The 19,953-nt window shown below is 35.5% G+C and overlaps 3 protein-coding genes across 6 annotated transcripts; 1 reads left to right on the plus strand and 2 right to left on the minus strand.

Moving 5' to 3' along the window:
* The first annotated feature begins 1,698 nt into the window (after positions 1-1,698).
* On the plus strand, positions 1,699-14,945 carry LPCAT (lysophosphatidylcholine acyltransferase). Of its 4 annotated transcripts, none has more exons than XM_011055754.2 (12): positions 2,600-2,940; positions 3,019-3,247; positions 6,493-6,638; positions 8,106-8,323; positions 10,650-10,762; positions 11,326-11,480; positions 11,598-11,735; positions 11,815-11,940; positions 12,013-12,157; positions 12,250-12,348; positions 12,437-12,581; positions 13,172-14,945. In XM_011055754.2, the coding sequence occupies exons 2-12, from the start codon at positions 3,122-3,124 to the stop codon at positions 13,255-13,257; spliced, it is 1,497 nt and encodes a 498-aa protein (XP_011054056.1). In that variant the 5' UTR covers positions 2,600-2,940; positions 3,019-3,121; the 3' UTR covers positions 13,258-14,945. The 4 variants fall into 4 exon arrangements, with proteins under 4 accessions (XP_011054057.1, XP_011054056.1, XP_087267078.1 ...); XM_087410951.1 differs by lacking the exons at positions 2,600-2,940; positions 3,019-3,247 and adding exons at positions 3,512-3,960; positions 4,020-4,340; XM_011055755.2 differs by lacking the exon at positions 8,106-8,323 and adding an exon at positions 9,383-9,597 and having other exon boundaries at positions 1,699-3,247.
* LOC105145869 (uncharacterized) lies at positions 14,940-18,102 on the minus strand. Its single transcript, XM_011055756.2, has 5 exons — positions 17,837-18,102; positions 17,433-17,543; positions 16,760-16,990; positions 16,385-16,639; positions 14,940-16,218 (listed from the first exon to the last, which is right to left on the minus strand). The coding sequence occupies exons 1-5, from the start codon at positions 17,939-17,941 to the stop codon at positions 14,998-15,000; spliced, it is 1,923 nt and encodes a 640-aa protein (XP_011054058.2). The 5' UTR covers positions 17,942-18,102; the 3' UTR covers positions 14,940-14,997.
* A 150-nt stretch (positions 18,103-18,252) lies between these two features.
* Positions 18,253-19,921, minus strand: LOC105145923 (hypothetical protein). The gene is made up of 3 exons (XM_011055825.2): positions 19,364-19,921; positions 19,088-19,301; positions 18,253-18,966 (listed from the first exon to the last, which is right to left on the minus strand). Exons 1-3 carry the CDS (start codon positions 19,475-19,477, stop codon positions 18,431-18,433), a joined length of 864 nt encoding a protein of 287 aa, XP_011054127.1. The 5' UTR covers positions 19,478-19,921; the 3' UTR covers positions 18,253-18,430.
* Positions 19,922-19,953: the final 32 nt, after the last annotated feature.

Raw genomic sequence — 19,953 nt, forward strand, 5'->3', positions numbered from 1 at the left:
TGCTTTCCAACACATGACACAGTATGACATAATGCATCATCACATCCTTGTTGTTTGCCAATGTTAAACAAAGATGAAATGACCACTGTGTTGTATTGAGTCATTTGTTGAAAGACTTTATAATATCAGAACAATAAATGCTTAAATAAATATGTGTTGGACTCGGATTCCCGAGATGCTGCGGAAGAAAAATCACATTTTCATCCATTTCTGTCAATGTAGCTTAACTTTAATCTGGTTTAATTTATTCTTTATCCTCTTCTAATTCGTAAAACTAAAAAAAAAAGTTAAACCAAGATTACAGTTAACATTGGTAAAAACGGATATTAATAGTCAAACGACAGCAACCGTGTGTTTAAAACCAAGTACATATTAGCAGTAAATTAGGCACAAGATCCCGTTTGATGATGGACATTTAAATATAAATATTCAAGAATTATTTTTAACTCGATGTCTAGACGCTGGTAAGTGTTTTACAGCTATTTCTACCAAAATGTAAATTAAATTTCATCTCAGTTTAATATTTACTTTCTAATTTTTATTTAATTCCAAGAACTAGAATAAAATAATTAAGACTTTTTATTCTGCTCCTCAAAATCAGAAAAAAGATAAAAAACCAATTAAACCGAAATGAAATTAATACTTTACATTAATAGAAATTAATAGAAATGTAGACATTAATCTTAGGACGATTTTCGAAACTCGTTTTAACGTAATCAGCGATTGTATATACATATATAATTCAACTGGTAGAATCGTTTATTACAAAAATTCCACCTGCATATTCATTGTTTCAAATCCAATTTTCCTTTCTGTATACAAACGACAAAAGATTACCTATTGTATTCACATTAGCAACGTTACAAGTACTTGACCTACTAATCGCTGTAAGTTGATCAGGAGTTTAGTCGAGGTTATAATCCCTTAATCAATTTACTTTAATCAACATCCCTCGTAATTACAGTCAATTAAGAGTAAGTTACTTTATACTACTGATTAATAAAATTACCTTCGCGAAATAATCGAACGATCCTGAGACTCGCGCAGATTCCTTCTTGTTCACAAAGTAACGGTCGCGATCGTGATTGGTCAGCACTGTCAGCAGATTGGAGACCCTCGAGAAGTGCAGATAACGGATTTTCAATTTTCATAGCGCGCGCGGTAGTTGTCGGTACTTCATCAGTGACGATCGGTAATGAGGGAGGCGCGGTAAAATATGTATGTACTTGCATGAGATAGAACAGGTAGATAAAATGTGCTCGCGGATAAGTAAGATCGATACTTGGATCGAAGTCGTAGAAGTGACAACGCGACATCGCGAAACCGTTCAAAATTTTCGACAATAAAGGCGACTTCACTTTTAATTGACTCTAATTAACGACAATTGATTCAACTGGCAGAATCCACTTAAATGGATCGAATCTTGAATTTGTATAATTCTTAATCCGCTCGATTTTTTTTACATACATATATTTCAAAGAACGAAAGATTTGTTTATTATAAGATATTATCCTAGCCATCGTTAAAGGTGAAGGTGACATCTCTCGTTAATCACCGATTAAATTTGGTCGAATCGTCGCTGAGAAGTGCTGAGAAAATCTGAAAGGCTTCGACCTTTAATTGAAAATTTCAATTAATCTATTGGGTCATCTAAAAAGTATCCGCGGTTTTTTGTCACTAGATGTGTGTTGATGGTCATATATCTAGTGACAAAGTACCGCGGATACTTTTTAGATGACCCAATATATATCTGATACTTTATCAATGTGAATAGGATATATTATCTTTTTATCATTTTATGCGAAAAGAAAGATTAATTCAGGAATGATGAATCGTAATTTTTGATTTATTGTGAATAATTTCTACCAATTGTTTATTGTATCTTGCCTTTTTGCTTCTTATCCCATTTTTCATTTTCTGTTGCTCGAGATAAACGTCAACTTCAGAAGAAATAAAAAACACATATCAAGAAATGCAATTGTTAATAAAACGATCGCAAAGAGGAAAAAAATAAAAGGTAAAAAGCAAGAAACAGAAAATAAAGAGCACATTGTAGAACAACCATAAGAATAAAACAAAAATCAAGAACAAGTTCCAAAAGAGATTAATTGATAAAATCCGAGATTAATAAAAAAGTAAGTAAAACCGAGATAGTTAATCTATATTAATAAAAGTGAACATGCAATATAATAAAAATTGCGGTTTGTCCTGAATTAATTTTTTTTTCACAGATTACTCTACATTGGCAAAAATAGACAACAAAAATTTTGTTACGAATAACTATCGATTGTATTAATTTGAATTTTATCGAAGTCGTCCTCTATCGCTCAATCAATATAACTAATCAATATAACTAATTGGAAATCACTCTAAGTGAAGGAGCTTCGGGGAAAAAATCATGAAGTTTTCCGAAAAACAAATGATTTTAATCATGCATAGGTATATTTCACAATAAAATTAAGACCGCGTATTCAGATAAAATTAATAGCGTCTCGCGGAAAATTCTCTAGATAAATATAAACATACGGCGTTCGAATACAAAAAAAAAATGAAATTTCTAAAACTTAGAAAATGAAAAAACAGATGGAGCGACAGCTGAGGAATTCAAATTGTTTATCAAGACGTTCGAGGAGGGTCCAGCCCGGCCAGCCGGGCGTCCAATCACGTTTCCAACGAACGAATGTGAAAGGAAGACGGGTGCCGTTCATTTTTCAAGGTATGAGGTATCTTTGCACAGATCTGGCAGTATCATCGGGCAAGCGCTAACCGGGTCGACTGCATCGCACATCGCACGGCGTCGACGGCGGCGCTCACTCGCTACGTTACGCTCGCCTGCCGTCTGCCGCGTAATCGGCGGGAGGAGAGGCGCCGAGCTCGAGGTGGCGCGTGTCCGGGTAGTGCAGTCTACCGTTGACCGTTAACCCTCTCGGACGCGGAAGGGTGCGTACGGTACAGTGCTTCGCGATTTTATTCCTCTCGTCATTCGATCACATTCGATCGTGTTACTTCTCTTGCCAGCTCTCTTCTCATCCAAGGAGGAAAGTCCATTGAGGGACATTATCAGTGCGTTATCCATCCATCTCCGGGGGAGTCTCGGAGGTTTATCTTCCGTTTCTCCACGATGAACGGAAACGCGAGGAACGAGCGGCCAACCGCAGACGACATCGATGCCGCTTCCCTCAGCGCCGACATTCTCAACCCCTTCGTGCATCGACTCGAGCTCGGCTCGACCTACGAGAAGCTCAAGGTCAGTATCTCTCGAAAAACGGCTTCTTTCCCCGGGATCGATGCTTGTGCAGTCGCGTTTTAGGGGATGCCGCCACCGCTGCCGCCGACGCCACCACCGCCGGCGAGATTGGCGAGAAATGGGTGTGCTTCGATCGCGGTGCCGAGAAAGTGCGCGTGAGTGTTGAAATTGCTTCGCAGGTTACATGGAATTCGCAGGTCGTGTTCGTACGCGATTGATGGAGCTGAGAGGCGACGGTAATGAACATTTACAAAATAAGTCGGACATGATGCGAGTCGCATATGATGCAACTTATGAAATAATAATTCTTTGGAAAAATCATTGAAAAACCTGTATTTTTCTCCAGTGATTTAAATTTATCAATGTGGTCTAATTTTAATCTCTGTTCAACTGATTCTCATATTTTTTTTTAATTCTGAGAATCAGAAAAAGATGAAGAGTAAGTTGAATCGAGATTGAAACATTGATAGAAATCGACAATAATAACATACTTTAAGGACTTTCCAATTAGTGAGACAAATCAACACAAACATCAAACTATCTTGACATTTAGAGAGGAACAAAGATAGAAAAATTTATATCGACTTGTGTCATCGAATAAAAAGCATTCTTTATTGGCGCAGTATTGCTTCAGTTATCTCTAAAACTGAACCAGTGTATAAATTGTTACTAGGGCGAGTTGTAATAAGTGTAACGGCACGCATAATCTAAACGTAAGAAATACAAAAATACATAATAATTATCATTGTTATATAAGATTTTACGATTTCAGACTGTGGCGAAATAAAAATGCAGGAATAATATAACGCGAAAGAAAACATTCGCGGCCGAAGAGAGATATTGCGAGGCACACAGGCCGGTTTTTCTTCAAGTTGGTCGCGGCGCGACTTTCACGGCGCAGCGGGAATCGGCCAGGTCGTGCCAATTTTGCGTCTATTACATTCGACGTTCTGTCATTTTTCTACAAAGGGATTTGCAGCCGTTTTCTGTCATGTGGTCCATCAGGCGTATACGCCTCGCATGTATAATTTCCGCCCCACTTTCCTCGGCACGTTGTCGCGCCGTTGGGTTTCCAACGAAACACTATACGAATGTTAGTCACGTGCGTTAACCATGAACAAGGTCATCACGAACGATCACAGCACGTTCACTCGACTTAGATGCTTCGATGCTTAATAATTTAAGAAAACTTGGCATAATATACTGTGATATTTTTGTTTGATTGTCGAACGTGCATATCATGATTTTTCAAAAGCTTCCTGTTTACTCTGGCAGTTGAAAACGTGTCAATTTTGACATTTACAAAACACACTTGTTTTTACATATACGTATATCGATCTGTTTACAGATGTCTTTAATTCAAAGGACTAAAAATTTAAACTCGCATTTATCAGTTGGATTATTTAAGATTAAGAAACAGGAAATGATTTTCGTACTCATTAAACTCGTTTCTTCGTGTTCCAGTTTAGACTTTGTTGCGAAAAACGAGGTCGTCGATGTTTTTTATCTACATATTTTTCCAACCATTAAAATTGCAGCCTACGCTTTTCTAACCGTTAACACGATGCGAATAGCGGCTCCTTCGTGGACCGATGCTTTCTCTTGTTAAAACACCAGTGAGGTCTTGAACGCGTAGAAAGCCTCGCATTCTATATAGATGTGATGAAGTGAATGAAGAACATCGTTCTAACGGGATTTAAACTGGAATATCATTTCGAGAAATTGAGAAAATCGATAAAATTGTATCGCATATTCTTTTATTTATATTACCTTCGCTTTCTTTTTACTCTCTCTTTTTACTCTAGATACATTTCACATAAATAAGCAAATGTTTTGAATAATTACAGGTTGTACACATTAATATTACCAAGATAGTTGCATTCAAAAAAAGCAGCTCAATAAACAACGTTTATTAGTACTATTTAAATTTAGAAGAATAATTTTATTTTTTTAATCCTAATGTTACACGTTAATGTGCAATTATCTAACGCGTTTACGAGATAGCGCAATAGCCCTTAGAATTTACAGTTATATCCGTGACAACTTTCTAAGCAAAACTTAGCACACGATACGTAGAAGGCTTCTTCGTTACTATTTATATGGCGTTATTAGTCAGAGAGAACTCGAATCGAATGTTCTTATTTTTCATTAAAAATTTTGCTTCTTATTTTAATATCTACATGCGAATTTAATTTTTTTTTCTCTAATCGCTGACCCAATTTTCTTTTTGTTTATAATAGAATTATGTTATAGTAATCGCATGCGATCAGAATCAAGAATAATATTTATTTCACAACATATAAATTTGATAGATACATTCTTAGTAGAGGCCACTCGACTTATTTTTGTATATCACACATACGGCATATCAGTCTAGAGTTCTCTTCAACAAGATAAAGTGAGATGGGATGAAATATAGCTAAAGGCTGATATGCGCCTAACGGAAGCGAAACGTAACGAACGGTACTTAACTTGTGTCCTATTTTTTTTTACTCTTTATTCTTTCTTTCTCTTTCTTTTCACGAAATATATCGAAGCCTTCTGATGGACACGTCGCAACCTTGACCGCGTGAGACAGACGATAAGTTAATCTGAGAGCCAATTACTTACTTACTGTATGACCCATTTTTATGAACATGTGGTAACTACAAGGACAGTTGCTTTAACAAATTTTTAATGTGTAGTGTCTGAAACTTCCTTGTATATTTTAAGGATTAATACTTATATTTAGAATAGAAATATATTTCATTATTAAAATTTAAAGTAATTTAGTATGTTTATCGACTTAACTAAAACAAAGATCTTCGCATTTATGAATAAAATATCAAACTTGTTTATTTGAACATTGTTTACAACAAACTTGTTTATTTCACAAACTTATTTATTTCAATTTTTGTGATAAATAATCAGAATATATAATTAAATTCAAAGTCGACGTGTAATGTTTTTTCTTAAAGAATTATTTAAAAAATTTTATTTGAAAAATGACTATATAATAAACAAATTGAATTTGTTTTAATTTAATAATCTTAATTGAAATATATTAAACTTCACTAGGATTCTCTCAGAATACATTTTAAATAAATTTGATGTTTGTAATGAACATATAGATTTGCAGATATAACTTTTGCAATATTTGAAGCAAGTAGTTAATGTTTAAATACATTACATATTTTTTCGGTGTAAATATAGGAATTTAATCAATTTTCAAAAAAATTGACGCGATGATGTTTTTGATGTTTCAGACAATATTCTTAACGATCGCCCTTTTGCCGGTCAGGCTAGCTGCAATCACGACTTTGATGATCCTAGCGTGGCTATTGGCCTGCCTTGGACTGCATGGATTGTCCGAGGAGGATCTTCGGCGAGCTCCTCTCAAAGGATGGAGGCGGTATGTTTGAAGGAAACTAAGTGGTGGGATAATTGCGGCGAGAAAGTACGATCCTCTTCCGTACTCTTTCATTCCTTACTCCTTCTATATTCCTTCCAATTCCGAGTCCTATCTCTATATCATGCTATTTATGTTAACACTAGCTATACCTTTCGGGATTGCTTTTTAATCTCTGTGCTGGTATCATCTCGCTTTATTAACAGATCGACCTCATTTAGATTTTAAATGTATTAATCGCACTCAAAGATCCTCAAATCTAGAACTAAACTTTTCGTATTTCTAAAATTATTACGTCTAAAAAATATTTATATATTATTTAATATTTAATATTTATATAATATTTATATATTATTTATTAATACTTATAATTATATAAGTACCGTGAATTAAAGTAATTATACAAACAAGTAATTATGCTATAATAAACCCGGTAGATCTGAATTAAACGCACGATTTAGAGGTCGTATCTCAAGGCAATGCAATTGCACAGTGGGCTTCGGCTGTCCATAATAAAGAGAGAGAAAGAGAGCAAATATGTATTAAAAATACATATCCTTCCGTAGACAAGGTTTCCGCTTTATGATGTCCTTGTCTGCAATTTTATTATTAAAACTTCTTGTTATTAAAACGTTTCTCAGTTTTCTTGTAATTAATCAGAGACTTGAAATCTTACAGATAATTCACCTTGCATTTTCTGAATTTTTAACTCAGGTATCGATTAATTTCAAGTATCTTAAATTTATAATTGTCGAAGTGTCAATATTATGCAATAAAAGTTATTCTCTATGTTCATTAAATACCTACGAACAAAGTGATTAGTTGATAATAAAGTTGCTTTGTATTTATATTTTTTTCATAATTTAGTCATGCATTACTGTCAAGGTCAAGAAAAGTCTATAAGACGACCTTGTATCATAAAGCTTATGACGGAATCAGAGAGAAGAAATATTTCTAGAATACTTTTAACTGAAATTGCTTACAGTGGTATTGCAAGTTGTTAAATTATTCATGAGGCGGATACTTGTTTGAGTTTATATGTTTTATTTTAATTAAAAGCAGTTATGCTGCATTATTAATTAATTTGCATATAGAGTATTTTTAGAGGTGTTTTCTAAGATTTAAATATAATACATATTATTAATTATTATTAAATATAATACATATTATTAATTTTCATAGCATTTGCATCAAAATAACAGCGAGAACTTAGTTGCGCACCTAATATTTTTAAATATTTTTTGAAGTTCTCTGAACGTATCTAAATTTAAGGATCTCTCCATGAGCTGAAAATGCAAATCGATTTATTGAAATGAGTCTTTGATAGACTTCTAACTAAACCTAATTTTCAAGGAACATTTACATTCCGTTAATCATTTTAGACCCCCTTATAAGAATAGAAATAAAGAAATAAAGAATCGCATCGGACAATAGTGCATGCGCATTGCAAATTAAACCACTTAAAAACAGAGACATGCGCGTCGTGATCTGCTGGATGATGCGGGCGTTATTTCTCTGCGGTGGATTTCATCACCTGAAGGTCAAGGGGCGAAAGGCGGAGACTAAGGATGCACCGGTGCTGGCTCTCGCCCCGCATTCCAGCTTCTTCGATGCACTTCCGGTCGTGTACCTTGGCGGGCCAAGCATCGTTGCCAAAGGGGAAAGTAGTCGTCTCCCTTTTTTTGGAAGTAGGTCGCATTGTCGTCTGTTGGTAATTGATAAGAGAGAAGTCATGCTGTATGTCTTTTTTTTTAAATATGAAGGCTGAAATTTTTAATTTAAGTAAATTTAATTTATCACGTCACTGTGAAACTGCGAAAGAAAACTGTTGATTTTAAGATTAAAGTGCAGTATGACCTCTAAATTTTAAACTAACTTCTCTTCTTGTGGGAACGAAAGATCTCCATTTATACTATAAAATCGCAATAATCTAATAATTTATTTTATTGTACATAACATTTATATGTGCATTTATTATATGTGCATATATGGTGGATGGGATTTATTTTTCAGCTACTAACTATGTATGGTTTTAACAATTATCGTTAACACGGCTTTTATACAGTGTATTTTATTTTATTTGCCATAACTTAAAAATTGCGATTAAACTTAAAAAAGCATTTAGAGCAAAAATTTACTAAATTAAAAATTTTACTAAATTAATCAAATAACACCATTATATCTGTTAACCATTATTCTGATGCATTACTGAGCATGATCTTATAAATTTTATAAAGTTACATTGTGCATAATGTTATCTAAAAGCTATAGGTCAAGCTACATTACTTGTAGAAACTAACAATAAGATGGTTTGGTACGCATATTATATCAGTGAGACAAAAAGGGAGGAATGTTTGTGTATATATTGGGTCATCTAAAACATCTAAAAACCGCGGATACTTTTTAGATGACCCAATATATATAAAATTTAAATTATTCTGGAGAAGCGCACTAACGATTATCGAAACTTGGATTACTAATCGAACGCTTTCACCGCCTTTTTGTTCCTTTTCTTTCCATTGCTCAATGGCGTAGAAAGTTCATCGGACATACTCGCTCGTGAACGTATCCTTCTTTCGTAGCACGATTTGAGTTATACTCTTGGCTCTTGCGATATTCCATGTTCTTTTCGTGGTGATACTGTCAAGTCGTGGATACGTTTTTACCGGTATCAATATTTAAATACTTGGAGATCCAGTATCCAGTATTGGAGTGATTCCATGTACCTTGTCGGTTGAAACCCGCAGAAAATTAGTACCATGGATATGTTTCGTGGGCCGACTCACTTACCAGGCCGGCGGAATGAAAATCGTAGTCCGAGGGAAACAGGCTTCCAGAACGGAAGCTCCGATTCTGGTCCTCGCGCCGCACTCGACCTTTATTGACGGCGGCATCGTTTACGTCACCGGATTTCCTTCAATCATCGTCAGGCGAGAATCGGGATTGAATCCGTTTATAGGAAGTAGGTGATACATTCCTGTTTCTTTTAATTTTTTTCTGTATATCTTCTACGAATTTCTAATGTTAATATAATATAATTTATTATTTTATTTAAAATATTCAAGAAATTACTTCTTATGACATTGAATACTTGTACGTGATTAGATTTGAGCCAAGTAAAATAATGATGATGTCAAGGTCAAGATATACTGAAGTTATTGGAGGTCATCGAGATGTGTGCCATACGTGAAATCCTTTTAAATAAAAATTTAAGTCACAAACATCATTGGCATTGTTTACAAACACAGGACTGTGTTCAGAAACTGTTTTACCCGGGTGTACTTAGGTATCATTTTAACTTAGGTATCCTTATTTAACATTCAGTGATCAACAAGAATAAAATGATATACCCCGCGATTTATTGAACACACCCCGAAAGTGACCATAACAATATTGTCTCAGAATCGCTCAAAAAGATAATTATGTCTAATGTGATACGTATGATATATAGCATATTGTTATTGTTTTACTGTCAGATAACAATGTTAATTAAACATGCTCAATAATTGTCATTATTTTGTGGAGGTCGAATATTAACGATCTTTTACAAAAAAAAATTAATTATTTATATCCTATTTGAAGTAATAGAATTATGTTTTATATTTTAAATTGATTACTGAATCCCATTCACCATTGCATGAGGGATGATTTTGAAGTAGATAATATACTTGTAAGAATTCAGTTACCTAACACTCTGATTGTAGTTCAATGAAACAATGATCCCTTTGCATATGCAAACTTGCAAAATAATCGGTCTCAGTCTTTTGCAAGAATGTTGTAATGAGTTTCCGGTTTTAGATAATTATTGACTGACGGATTTTAAACAATTGATCATGACATGAAATCGTTCACAAGACTTATAAATGTGTTACTTGCTTCAAATTAAGTTCTTATGCAACAAATTCAAAGATTGGTTCAATCAATCCAAATAAAGTCAAGCGAGATCCAAGTTATAATTATCAGTTAGTATTTGTAAAATCGATTATACTTTTCATTATTTTTTAATGTATATAGAACTTATCAACTATACACAGCCGGTCTACGTGTGGAGGGAAGATCCAAATTCCCGACAGAATACTATCAAGGAGATCATTGAGAGAACTACTTCCAAGGAGGATTGGCCACAAGTAAGCAGAATATATTAAACTACTACTAGTAGAGTTACTAATTATTTACTTATTATTAGTAGAGTTTATAGCATATATACGTGTAAGAAATGAGAGAGAGAGAGAGAAAGAGAAAAACTTCTATAAATATATGCATGAATTATTTATAAATAGAATTAACATACTGCATATTTTTAATCTGGCTTGATGTTTACTGATATATATTATGATTTCTTAAGATCTCTTGATCTAGCGTATATATATATATTACGACAGTTGATTTCAAAACATTTCAAATATTTTCTTTAATTTAATACAATTCAAAAAATAAATTTTAATACGATTTATGCGCTTGTGTGACATTTTGTTTCACTTTAGATTCGTCTCCCATTAATAAACAATTAAGAGTCATTCGTATGCAGAACTTGTAAAGATCGAAGAATTGAGTTCATAAAATTCGTGGAAGTAATAATCTTTTATGATTTCGATAATTCATGGATGCAATCAAAACGCAAGCTTGCAATCAAGACACAAATCGCTATCTTCGCATCTACTGATGCAATTGACCCAACTATTCTCCACAGGTTATGATATTTCCCGAAGGGACTTGTACAAACCGGTCATGCTTGATTACATTCAAATCGGGTGCCTTTTATCCCGGTGTACCGGTGCAACCAGTGTGCATCAGATATCCTAACAAATTGGACACGGTAACGTGGACGTGGGAAGGTCCTGGCGCGTAAGTGTAAAGAGAATTATCTTTCTCTTTTTTTTTTAATTATTTATTTGTAATATATTTATTGTAATTTATTATTTATTGTAATATGTTTTATTCGTTGCTTTACATCCGTTGCAGATTGAAATTACTATGGTTGACGTTAACACAATTAAATAGCAGCTGCGAGATTGAGTTTCTTCCTGTATATAATCCAAGCGAGGCAGAGAAACTAGATCCTAAACTATATGCAAACAATGTACGACGTCTTATGGCAGAGTGAGTATTTCATGCACAACGGATTAGGATGCCTAAAAATATATAGATTTCTGGAAAGAATATAATTTCGATTTTACAGGGCGTTGAAAATTCCCGTTTCGGATTACACGTACGATGATTGCCGGATTATTAGAAAGGCTCATCAGCTACATCTTCCGCATGCGTCAAATATCATAAAGAGCCATAAACTTCGGTATAAATTAGGGTAGGTGTCGCATCATAGTATAAATATTATAAGTAATTAATTACAATTTATATAATTTTGATTCATTTATAGTTTAGTGGCATCAAAAACTGAAGAAGAACTCGTCCAGAAGAAGACCTATAATTTTGGTGACGTAAATTTACAAGAATTTGCGCAGATCCTTAGATTGGATGACAAGGATCCAACTACTCAACAACTGTTTCGCATTCATGATAAGGTTCTTATATAATATAAAATTTAAATAATGTATGTAATATAAATATATGAATTAATTTTACAAAAAGAATTTATATGTATATCATTTTATAGTTCGGAAAAGGAAAGATCGATCTTGAAGAATATATTTTCACCGTGTTAGCGATGGCAAACGCGTCTTCGGAACGAGACAAGGTCGAGATTGCATTTGACGTAAGTGCAGACTGTTTAAGAAGTCTACTATGTATATGTATATGGTATATGTAAACTTTTATTTTTACACGATCGAATTATGTTATAGATATGCGGCTCGAAAACAGCAACATGTTTGACCCAATCGGAACTCAGGAAAGCCTTGAGGTTATCGATACGTATGCAGTCTGAGGAATCCGACAGAATCTTTCAACATGCCAGAAGTAACGAGGATGCTTACACAGTGAGCTTTGGTAAACACTTTTGATCACGAGATTTATTTCCTCCCACGATTAAGACTTCTGTTTCTTCATCGCAGTCATATTAACTATCAAAAGAAAGAATTATATATGTATTTATTAATATGTTAGAACAAAAAATGTTTTAGTACGAGCGTTTTTTTTTTGTAAATTTCTTGGGAACGAGTTATCAATTTATTGGGTATGATCCATTTCACGCTGCAAATGCTTTAAAGCATTCTTTAATTGGTCAATTCGTAAAATTCTTTCTTCTTGTTGCCAACTCATTGCGCGTTATCAAATAATATTCTATGATTTTGTTTTATGAATTTGACTTGTGGCATACAACAAAAAAATTATCTATTTCCAATGTGTAGTGTAAGAAAAAAAGGTCTTGTAGGGCCTGTCCTTTTTAATTGAATTTCTTGCACCATTCATTTATTTTCTTTTTCTTTTTAACAGAAAGAAAAAAAAGAAAGAGATGAATGGTACAAAAAAAAGTTCAACTAAAAAGACATAGTTATAAACCGATATAATTGCTGTGAGAAAACGGTCGTCTTAATATATTGCGAGGTCTTTTCTTTAAGTCTATTTATTTCTTGCAGACGATGTTCTGACACAACTGTCGAACCGAACGGAATACGCACATTTATTCGCCGCAAATAACGAAAACTCGAAGAAGACCATTTGAAAGTGTCTTTTAGAGCCTGATAGTTCTTCTAGGGAACATCGAGGCAAACCTTTCCTTAGTCCCATCTGCTCCACTTCTGTATGAGAAACGTATCCAAGGTGCTTCAAGGATTATAAAACAAAACTATTTTGTCGTCTACGGAAGCTGCAGTTGCATGTAAGCGGCAATTTAGACAGCTAGCCCGTGTTTTTCCTATAATCTCATAAATTAGAAAAAGTTGAGAATTTAGCGGCTTAGAATTTTAGGAAACTAAAATTCTAAGATTTGAGGATTCTAAATGATCTTAGATTTGATAATCCGTGAGTAATTTAGTTACAAAGGTCCTAGAATCTCAGCGGATATGAAAATCCAAAGATACGCGACTTATGCTAGATTCCGAGAATTTAAAGACTCGAGGATTCCACGATCTAGAAGTCGAAAACTATAGATACCGAGACTTGAAGATTGAAAGATCCTGTGATCAAAAGTTTGGAAAATGGAAAGCCTAAGGATCTGAAGAAACAATAACCATCTTAGTAATTGTACATTTGAAGATAAATTAGAATATAGAGGTTCGAGGATCCTGTAAGGCTTATTTCCAATTGAAGATCTACGAGTGTCAAATTACGGAAAAGGAAATCGATGCTTGCACTTTTTGATGTACAGTACACATTATATAGCATACAGTTAAGTAATCCAATCATTAAGCTTCTTATTAATTCAAATGAAGTATCCATGACTTGGGGCTTGGACGCGCATTTAGAGAAAAATGAGGACAGGTAACGACACAATTTATTTTTTTTTTACCTAATGGTCCGACACCGCGATATTCGGTGCACATGTACAGACATGCGATTATGCACAAGAATATACATATGCGCTAAATTGTGTACATACTTGTTGCACACTATGAACCAGCATGTATGTAAACATATACACACACACACATGTGTAAGAGTAAACGAATCGATCGTGTATACCCTCTACGTATGCGCGCGCAAGTGCGTTCATGTGTGTATGTGTGTACGTATATATGTATATAGAAAAAAAATACGTGTATGTGTGCATAGTCAAAGCGATTAGCCACTTTGTAATATCAGTGTATGAACGAAATGGCCAAAGTTTAACAGCGCGCATTAGCGGTCATTCTGAGTTAAAAACAGATATGTTGAGTTATAGAACATTTTACTACGACATATATTGAAATAACAGTATTTATTGAACTGAAATTTTTGCTTTCAGTGCATTGAATTACTATACTTATCTTTTAGCCAAAGAAACCACTTAGATTTCATTAAATGGTTGGATATTATATAAATGTGATTATAACAATAATATATTCAAAGTAATGTTAAGTTTATTAATATCTTTGTAACTATTAAAAAAGTCTGTTAGGGACATTGTGACATGCCTATTAGACTGACAATAGGTAATACAAGTTTTTAGCACAAACTAAAAACTACGTAGACGAAACTCAATAACTTATACAGCGATGTAAAAAATAAATGCAGCGGTGGCGGGTAAAGGATTTGCAAATCTAATATAAAGATGTAAAATTTTTAAACGTATGAATAAGAAATTTAGAGATATAAATTGTTTAGGTTCACAGTTTCCATGATACTTGGCAAACGTGTAAAAGATTCGTTTTCGTTGTTCCCTTTTCCATCCATCTGATAATTTAGGTAAATAAAAAATGCAAGCAGTATTTATATATTGACGCTTTATTAACACGTAGCTTGACTCAAGATATACTTAAGAATATTACAATCGCGTGACTTCGGAGTTATTGATAGCCCGTAATTTTCCATCGGAATGACTAGACCGTCGATGTCTGACTTGCGCATGGATCGGCGGAACATATCCTGCCTCGTCGGCGCGTTTATGTTTATCTAACTGAATGAATCGCGAACCAGGTCCACCGCCACCGCCATCCAAGCACTCGCAGCTCAGACTCGCCTGATCGAGGTCGCCCTGATACGGTCCCGGCGGAATCAGCAAGCTCTCCGTCGACTTGGTCGGCTGAAAATGTCGGCTGACCGTCGAACTCGTAGTTGTGGAGTATGCAGTGCTGCCGCTGGCGCCGCTGCTCTTTCGTTGCACGGTACCGATCGGCGTCTTTGATCTGCCGGTACCGCTGCTGTGCGACCCTTTACCAGGACGCTCCGCGCTATGAGTCTTGATGGTTACAGTATCCAGATAACCGTAACCAAAGCCGTAACCTCCGAAGGCTTTGGTGGTCAGATTATCCCAAGATTTAGGCTTAGCGTACTGAAGGCATGGCGGTGGTCGCTGGTGCACACTCGGATCCCAGTACAGAGTGTCAGTACTGAGGCTAGTGGAGCAGGAGGCGACGCTATCGGCTGTTGAGACGTCGCTACTGGTAATTGAATGAAGACTATGACCGGATGTGCGAGAGCAACTATGAGTATTAGGCTGCGATTGTTGCTGCGACTGTTGGTCTCGTTGTCCTTGAACATGGTGATGCTGCATATTAGCCTGCTGTTGTTGCTGCTGCTGTTGCTGCTGCTGCTGCTGCTGCTGTTGATGGAGAGCCTGTTCATTGCGAGCACGTCGTTGTTTCTCGCGACGTCGACGACTAGGAACGCAATTTGGATCACAACAGGGGCTGGCAAGATCATAAGCATCTAGACTGACACTGTCAGATTGCTCTCGGCGACGATTTGCGCTGGAGATGCAAGCGACGCAGAGATTATTTTGCGGAGTCGAATGGAGTGATTGTCCTTCACCAGCAGTGGATGATTGCTGTTGTTGCTGCTGGCAGGACTGCTTGTGAGATTTGCTCTTCGCAGGTGTACCCATCATACCATTTGACTGGTGGTAACTGTGACGCAAGGAAGTCATCGCAGATTCGCTCGACATCTTCGAGAGGAAGTGATGATGATCGCTACGAGAACGAGGCGGTCCTACTGTTACGAGGCAAGCGGCGCTACGTGGTATAAGACATGATCGCCCATCCGCAAACTGAAAAAAGTTTGATTATTTAAATAGCGATAATGAAGAAATTATAAAATCTTATCGTTGTTTGATTTGGAATTACGAAAATTATTACAGAATGTTTATAAACTTTACTGTATGTGTATCGATATTTTAATTCTTATTACAGATAAATATAGATAGCGGCTATTACGTTATAAAGAAGAAGATGTTCGGTGGAGGTTGCTGGCCGGCAGCATTGAATCGTGGAAGAGTTGAAGCTAGAAGAGGGCGATGGTTGATTGGGATTAGTGCCGATGCTGTTAGGCGTTCTTTTGCGCGCTGGCAGTGAATGAGTTTTCCATCGTCCCATTAGAATAGACCGTTCTCTTTCGCATAGTCTCTCCAATTCGCTCAGACGAGATTGAAGAGCGCGTTGTAACTCGATGTAACGCATATGTAATTCCACCTGGAATCGTCAGTACATTTAATTTATCAAAATTCAGTTACATTGTTGTCGGATTAAAAAGGATCGCGTTAAAATTGCAAGATTATGAAAACTGTCAACGACAATCGGGCTTTCGCTCACTTTTCTAACGCAATCTTCGAAGGATACGACCATTCGCATTCTGGTATCACAGTTCTTGATAAAGTTCACTAGCGTCTTGTGATCGGCTCTGTCCATCTCATGGCCATTTATAGATAGTATTACGTCACCTTCTCGCATACCAGCTTTGAATGCAGGTCCATCATATTCCACGTAATCCACGTAAGTTACCATTTCTATTTCCTGTTCTCTCTTGTAATGTATTCCGTAGCTCTGTGAAATCGATCAAGATTTAATTATTTTATATATATATATATATATATATATATTAGGTGTTGGAATTAATTCGTAGCGTTTTTAATGAAAGAATGTTATTTATTTCACATGAGCATTAAAAAATACATTAATGAAAGTACTTCCCATCACTTGTAAAACGCTACGAATTAATTCCAACATCTAATATATATATATATATATATATATATATATATATATACACACACATATATGTTGAGACACTCGAAAGGCATTTGTAAATAAAATACAATTAAAATACGTAAAATATTGATAAATAAAATATAATTTTTTTTTTAGTTTTTCAGATTTTAATCCATATTTTAATAGAATAGAATACGAGCAGTCGTAGACTCCATTAGAAAGATCGAGGTCGAGATATCATGTTTATTATCCGAGTAAAGTAACAAATCAGCATCACCTGTAATGTGAAACCATACGTGCCGTTCTTCTTCTCGACAATGATCGTCCGGCGACGTCTATCTTCATCAGCACGCGCAACTCTATCAGACTTGGTTCTCTCGAGAACAGCCTGAGAAGAAAAGAAATGCTTATCTGTAAGATTATAATACATTTAAGTCTATTTTATACATCTTTATAACTTATTGGCTAAATGAAAAGAAGTATAAGAAGTATCGTCATATTTGATGATTGAAACAAAAATTGTGCGATCTCTAAAAATGGTAATGGAAGGGTCAATTTAAAAATTAAATGAACGGATCAGGTCGATGATACTAGTACAATTAACAATTCCTCCATTTTCTTTTCGGTGTTGTTGGATAACCGCGAGGTGTGAGGGAAAGCAGACAAAAGCAAGGTAATTACACATTCGACGACGCCGCTCCATTCCTCCTCGTCGCTGTTATCGACACCGGCTGTCCGCCGTTGTCCGGTGCCGGTGGTGTTCGTGTTCTGCGGCGAGCTGTTCATGATCGCGCGAAGATGTCCGTGAGCATCTAGGTTGTCGCCGGGGTGCCATCAACACCTCGGTCAGGCGTCTCCACCGAGATCGGCGAGGGGTTAACACGCGTCCCGACGCCGCACGACGCCGCGACGGCACATCTTTGTCATGGAGCCGTTTAGCCCGACTGTCTTACACGTTGTTCATCGCGCAGACGCGACAATATCGGCCTAGCACCCCGCAGGGTGGTAAGGGGTTGGCGGGGATGCGAGCGGTGGTGTCGTCGACCGGGCCTCCCTTCCTCCTGTAGTCGCATCCCTTTGGTTTCATCACGGCGCCCTCCGCGATATTAGACAGGAATAAACGGAGATTTAAATACGCAGGAGCGAACGTACTCAATGTTAATAGATGAGGATCGAAACGATGCGATAATTATTGATTAGCTGAAAGCTTTTGCTGTCTTGATTTTTGAATTTTTTATCCATTTTTAGGAACGTTAATTCTGCACTGTCCTCTACTCATGTTGAATATTTGATATTTGACCGGACACAATTACAAGTCCGTTCTTCTTTAATAATGCAACCACATTTTATAACGGTTTCTTTGCTCTTGACGATATCTTGTGTACCGTGACAAAATGGAAGACATTTATCTTTCTTGATATTCTCCAGCCGTTCTTTTCGCCGACGTTCATCGGCACTAAAATAGCGAATCCTTGCAGCTTCTCCGCTGCCGTTGCCAGACTTGGGAGAACACACGCATTGTATCTGTCGTCTATCGGAAGCGGAAACGACTCTCTTACATTGATAGACAGGACTATCGTCCACACCTTTGAAAAGGTAGGGTTCCTTGTTGCGAGGAAGCTGAAATTGCGTCACGATCTTCTTGCCGAAACACGAAGCACGGATGAAAACTGTGACTTCGCCTATATGTTGTCCTGTCGCTGTGGTAATTTTAAAAGCGTTCTTTATCGTTCTGCACGGATTACTGTGCTGAGAAGTGTACATGGTCAGCAGAGAGTTCATAAGGCCATGAAGTTGAATCTGGTGAGTGCCTGTGTCAAAGAATATATATATATATATATGTCTTTATTTGGATGAAATTTCAATTCCTTGATTCGAATGTAAGGATATTAAAGAAAAGTAGTAAAGCAGAGCAAGTAAAAATTCACAGACCAATTAACATCACGTCCGGCAAAACTCCTGGCGGTAGTTCTTTGTAAACGGACATTGTTATGGGAAAGTTGCACAATGGTTTCTGTAGGACATTGTCTGAAAGAGCAAATAAACAGGATTTGCCCTTTTTAAAGACTTGCGGACCATTCTGCGTACAGGCACAAGCTTCTGTTGGCGATTCTTGATAAATATTGATAGGAGGCAAGTTCAATATCTATAATTATTTTTACAATATTAGTGAATTAATAAACGAATTAATAAATATAAAGTTTTTACTTGAAATGAGACGCATGTTTTTGCCAACAATATTTCATCGTAGATCGCCCGTATTGTAGAAATATTCACTGTATCGACTAATAATTCTATCAAAATCAATAGTTCCCCTTCCATTAGTTTCTTTTTCTGCCATATATTTCTATGTAAGAGATTGCAATGAATATAAAACAAATTATTTATACTATTTTTAAAATTTTTATTTTATGTTTACTCGTCTTTTTAATGAAAATACAATAAATTGAATTTTCGTTAATTATAGAACATACTTTAGCAATTTTTATTTAATTATTATTTATGTTTACTCTAATTAATTTTGAATGTCATTGAGGATACAAAATAATTTAGGTTGACAATTATACAAGTTACTGAAGTAAATTACTAGTTCGAAGTTTTAAAGCTAAGTTCTCGATATTAGGAGAATATAACGCGCAAAAGTAAAACAATTTATTTAATTCGATTTCAAATTTCATCAAATTTATTTCGATTTATATCATTTTTATCTTATTTATATCTGCAATGATATTTTTTTTTTGGCAATGTTTAGTAAAAGAAAAAATTTAATAAATAATTAAATAATAAAATAATAATTA

Source organism: Acromyrmex echinatior, chromosome 11 (genome assembly GCF_024713525.1).
Source record: "Acromyrmex echinatior isolate Ae372 chromosome 11, ASM2471352v2, whole genome shotgun sequence".
NCBI classification, from domain to species: Eukaryota; Metazoa; Arthropoda; class Insecta; order Hymenoptera; family Formicidae; genus Acromyrmex; species Acromyrmex echinatior.

Coding starts and splice junctions, on each gene's coding strand:
- LPCAT (XM_011055754.2), top strand. CDS start 3,122: ATGAACGGAAACGCGAGGAACGAGCGGCCAACCGCAGACGACATCGAT. Junction 3,248..6,492: donor CGACCTACGAGAAGCTCAAG/GTCAGTATCTCT, acceptor TTGATGTTTCAG/ACAATATTCTTAACGATCGC. Junction 11,736..11,814: donor GTACGACGTCTTATGGCAGA/GTGAGTATTTCA, acceptor TCGATTTTACAG/GGCGTTGAAAATTCCCGTTT.
- LOC105145869 (XM_011055756.2), bottom strand. CDS start 17,941: ATGAACAGCTCGCCGCAGAACACGAACACCACCGGCACCGGACAACGG. Junction 16,991..17,432: donor CGTATGGTTTCACATTACAG/GTGATGCTGATT, acceptor TCGATTTCACAG/AGCTACGGAATACATTACAA. Junction 16,219..16,384: donor AACATCTTCTTCTTTATAAC/GTAATAGCCGCT, acceptor AACTTTTTTCAG/TTTGCGGATGGGCGATCATG.
- LOC105145923 (XM_011055825.2), bottom strand. CDS start 19,477: ATGGAAGGGGAACTATTGATTTTGATAGAATTATTAGTCGATACAGTG. Junction 19,302..19,363: donor AAACATGCGTCTCATTTCAA/GTAAAAACTTTA, acceptor AAATAATTATAG/ATATTGAACTTGCCTCCTAT. Junction 18,967..19,087: donor GCCGGACGTGATGTTAATTG/GTCTGTGAATTT, acceptor TCTTTGACACAG/GCACTCACCAGATTCAACTT.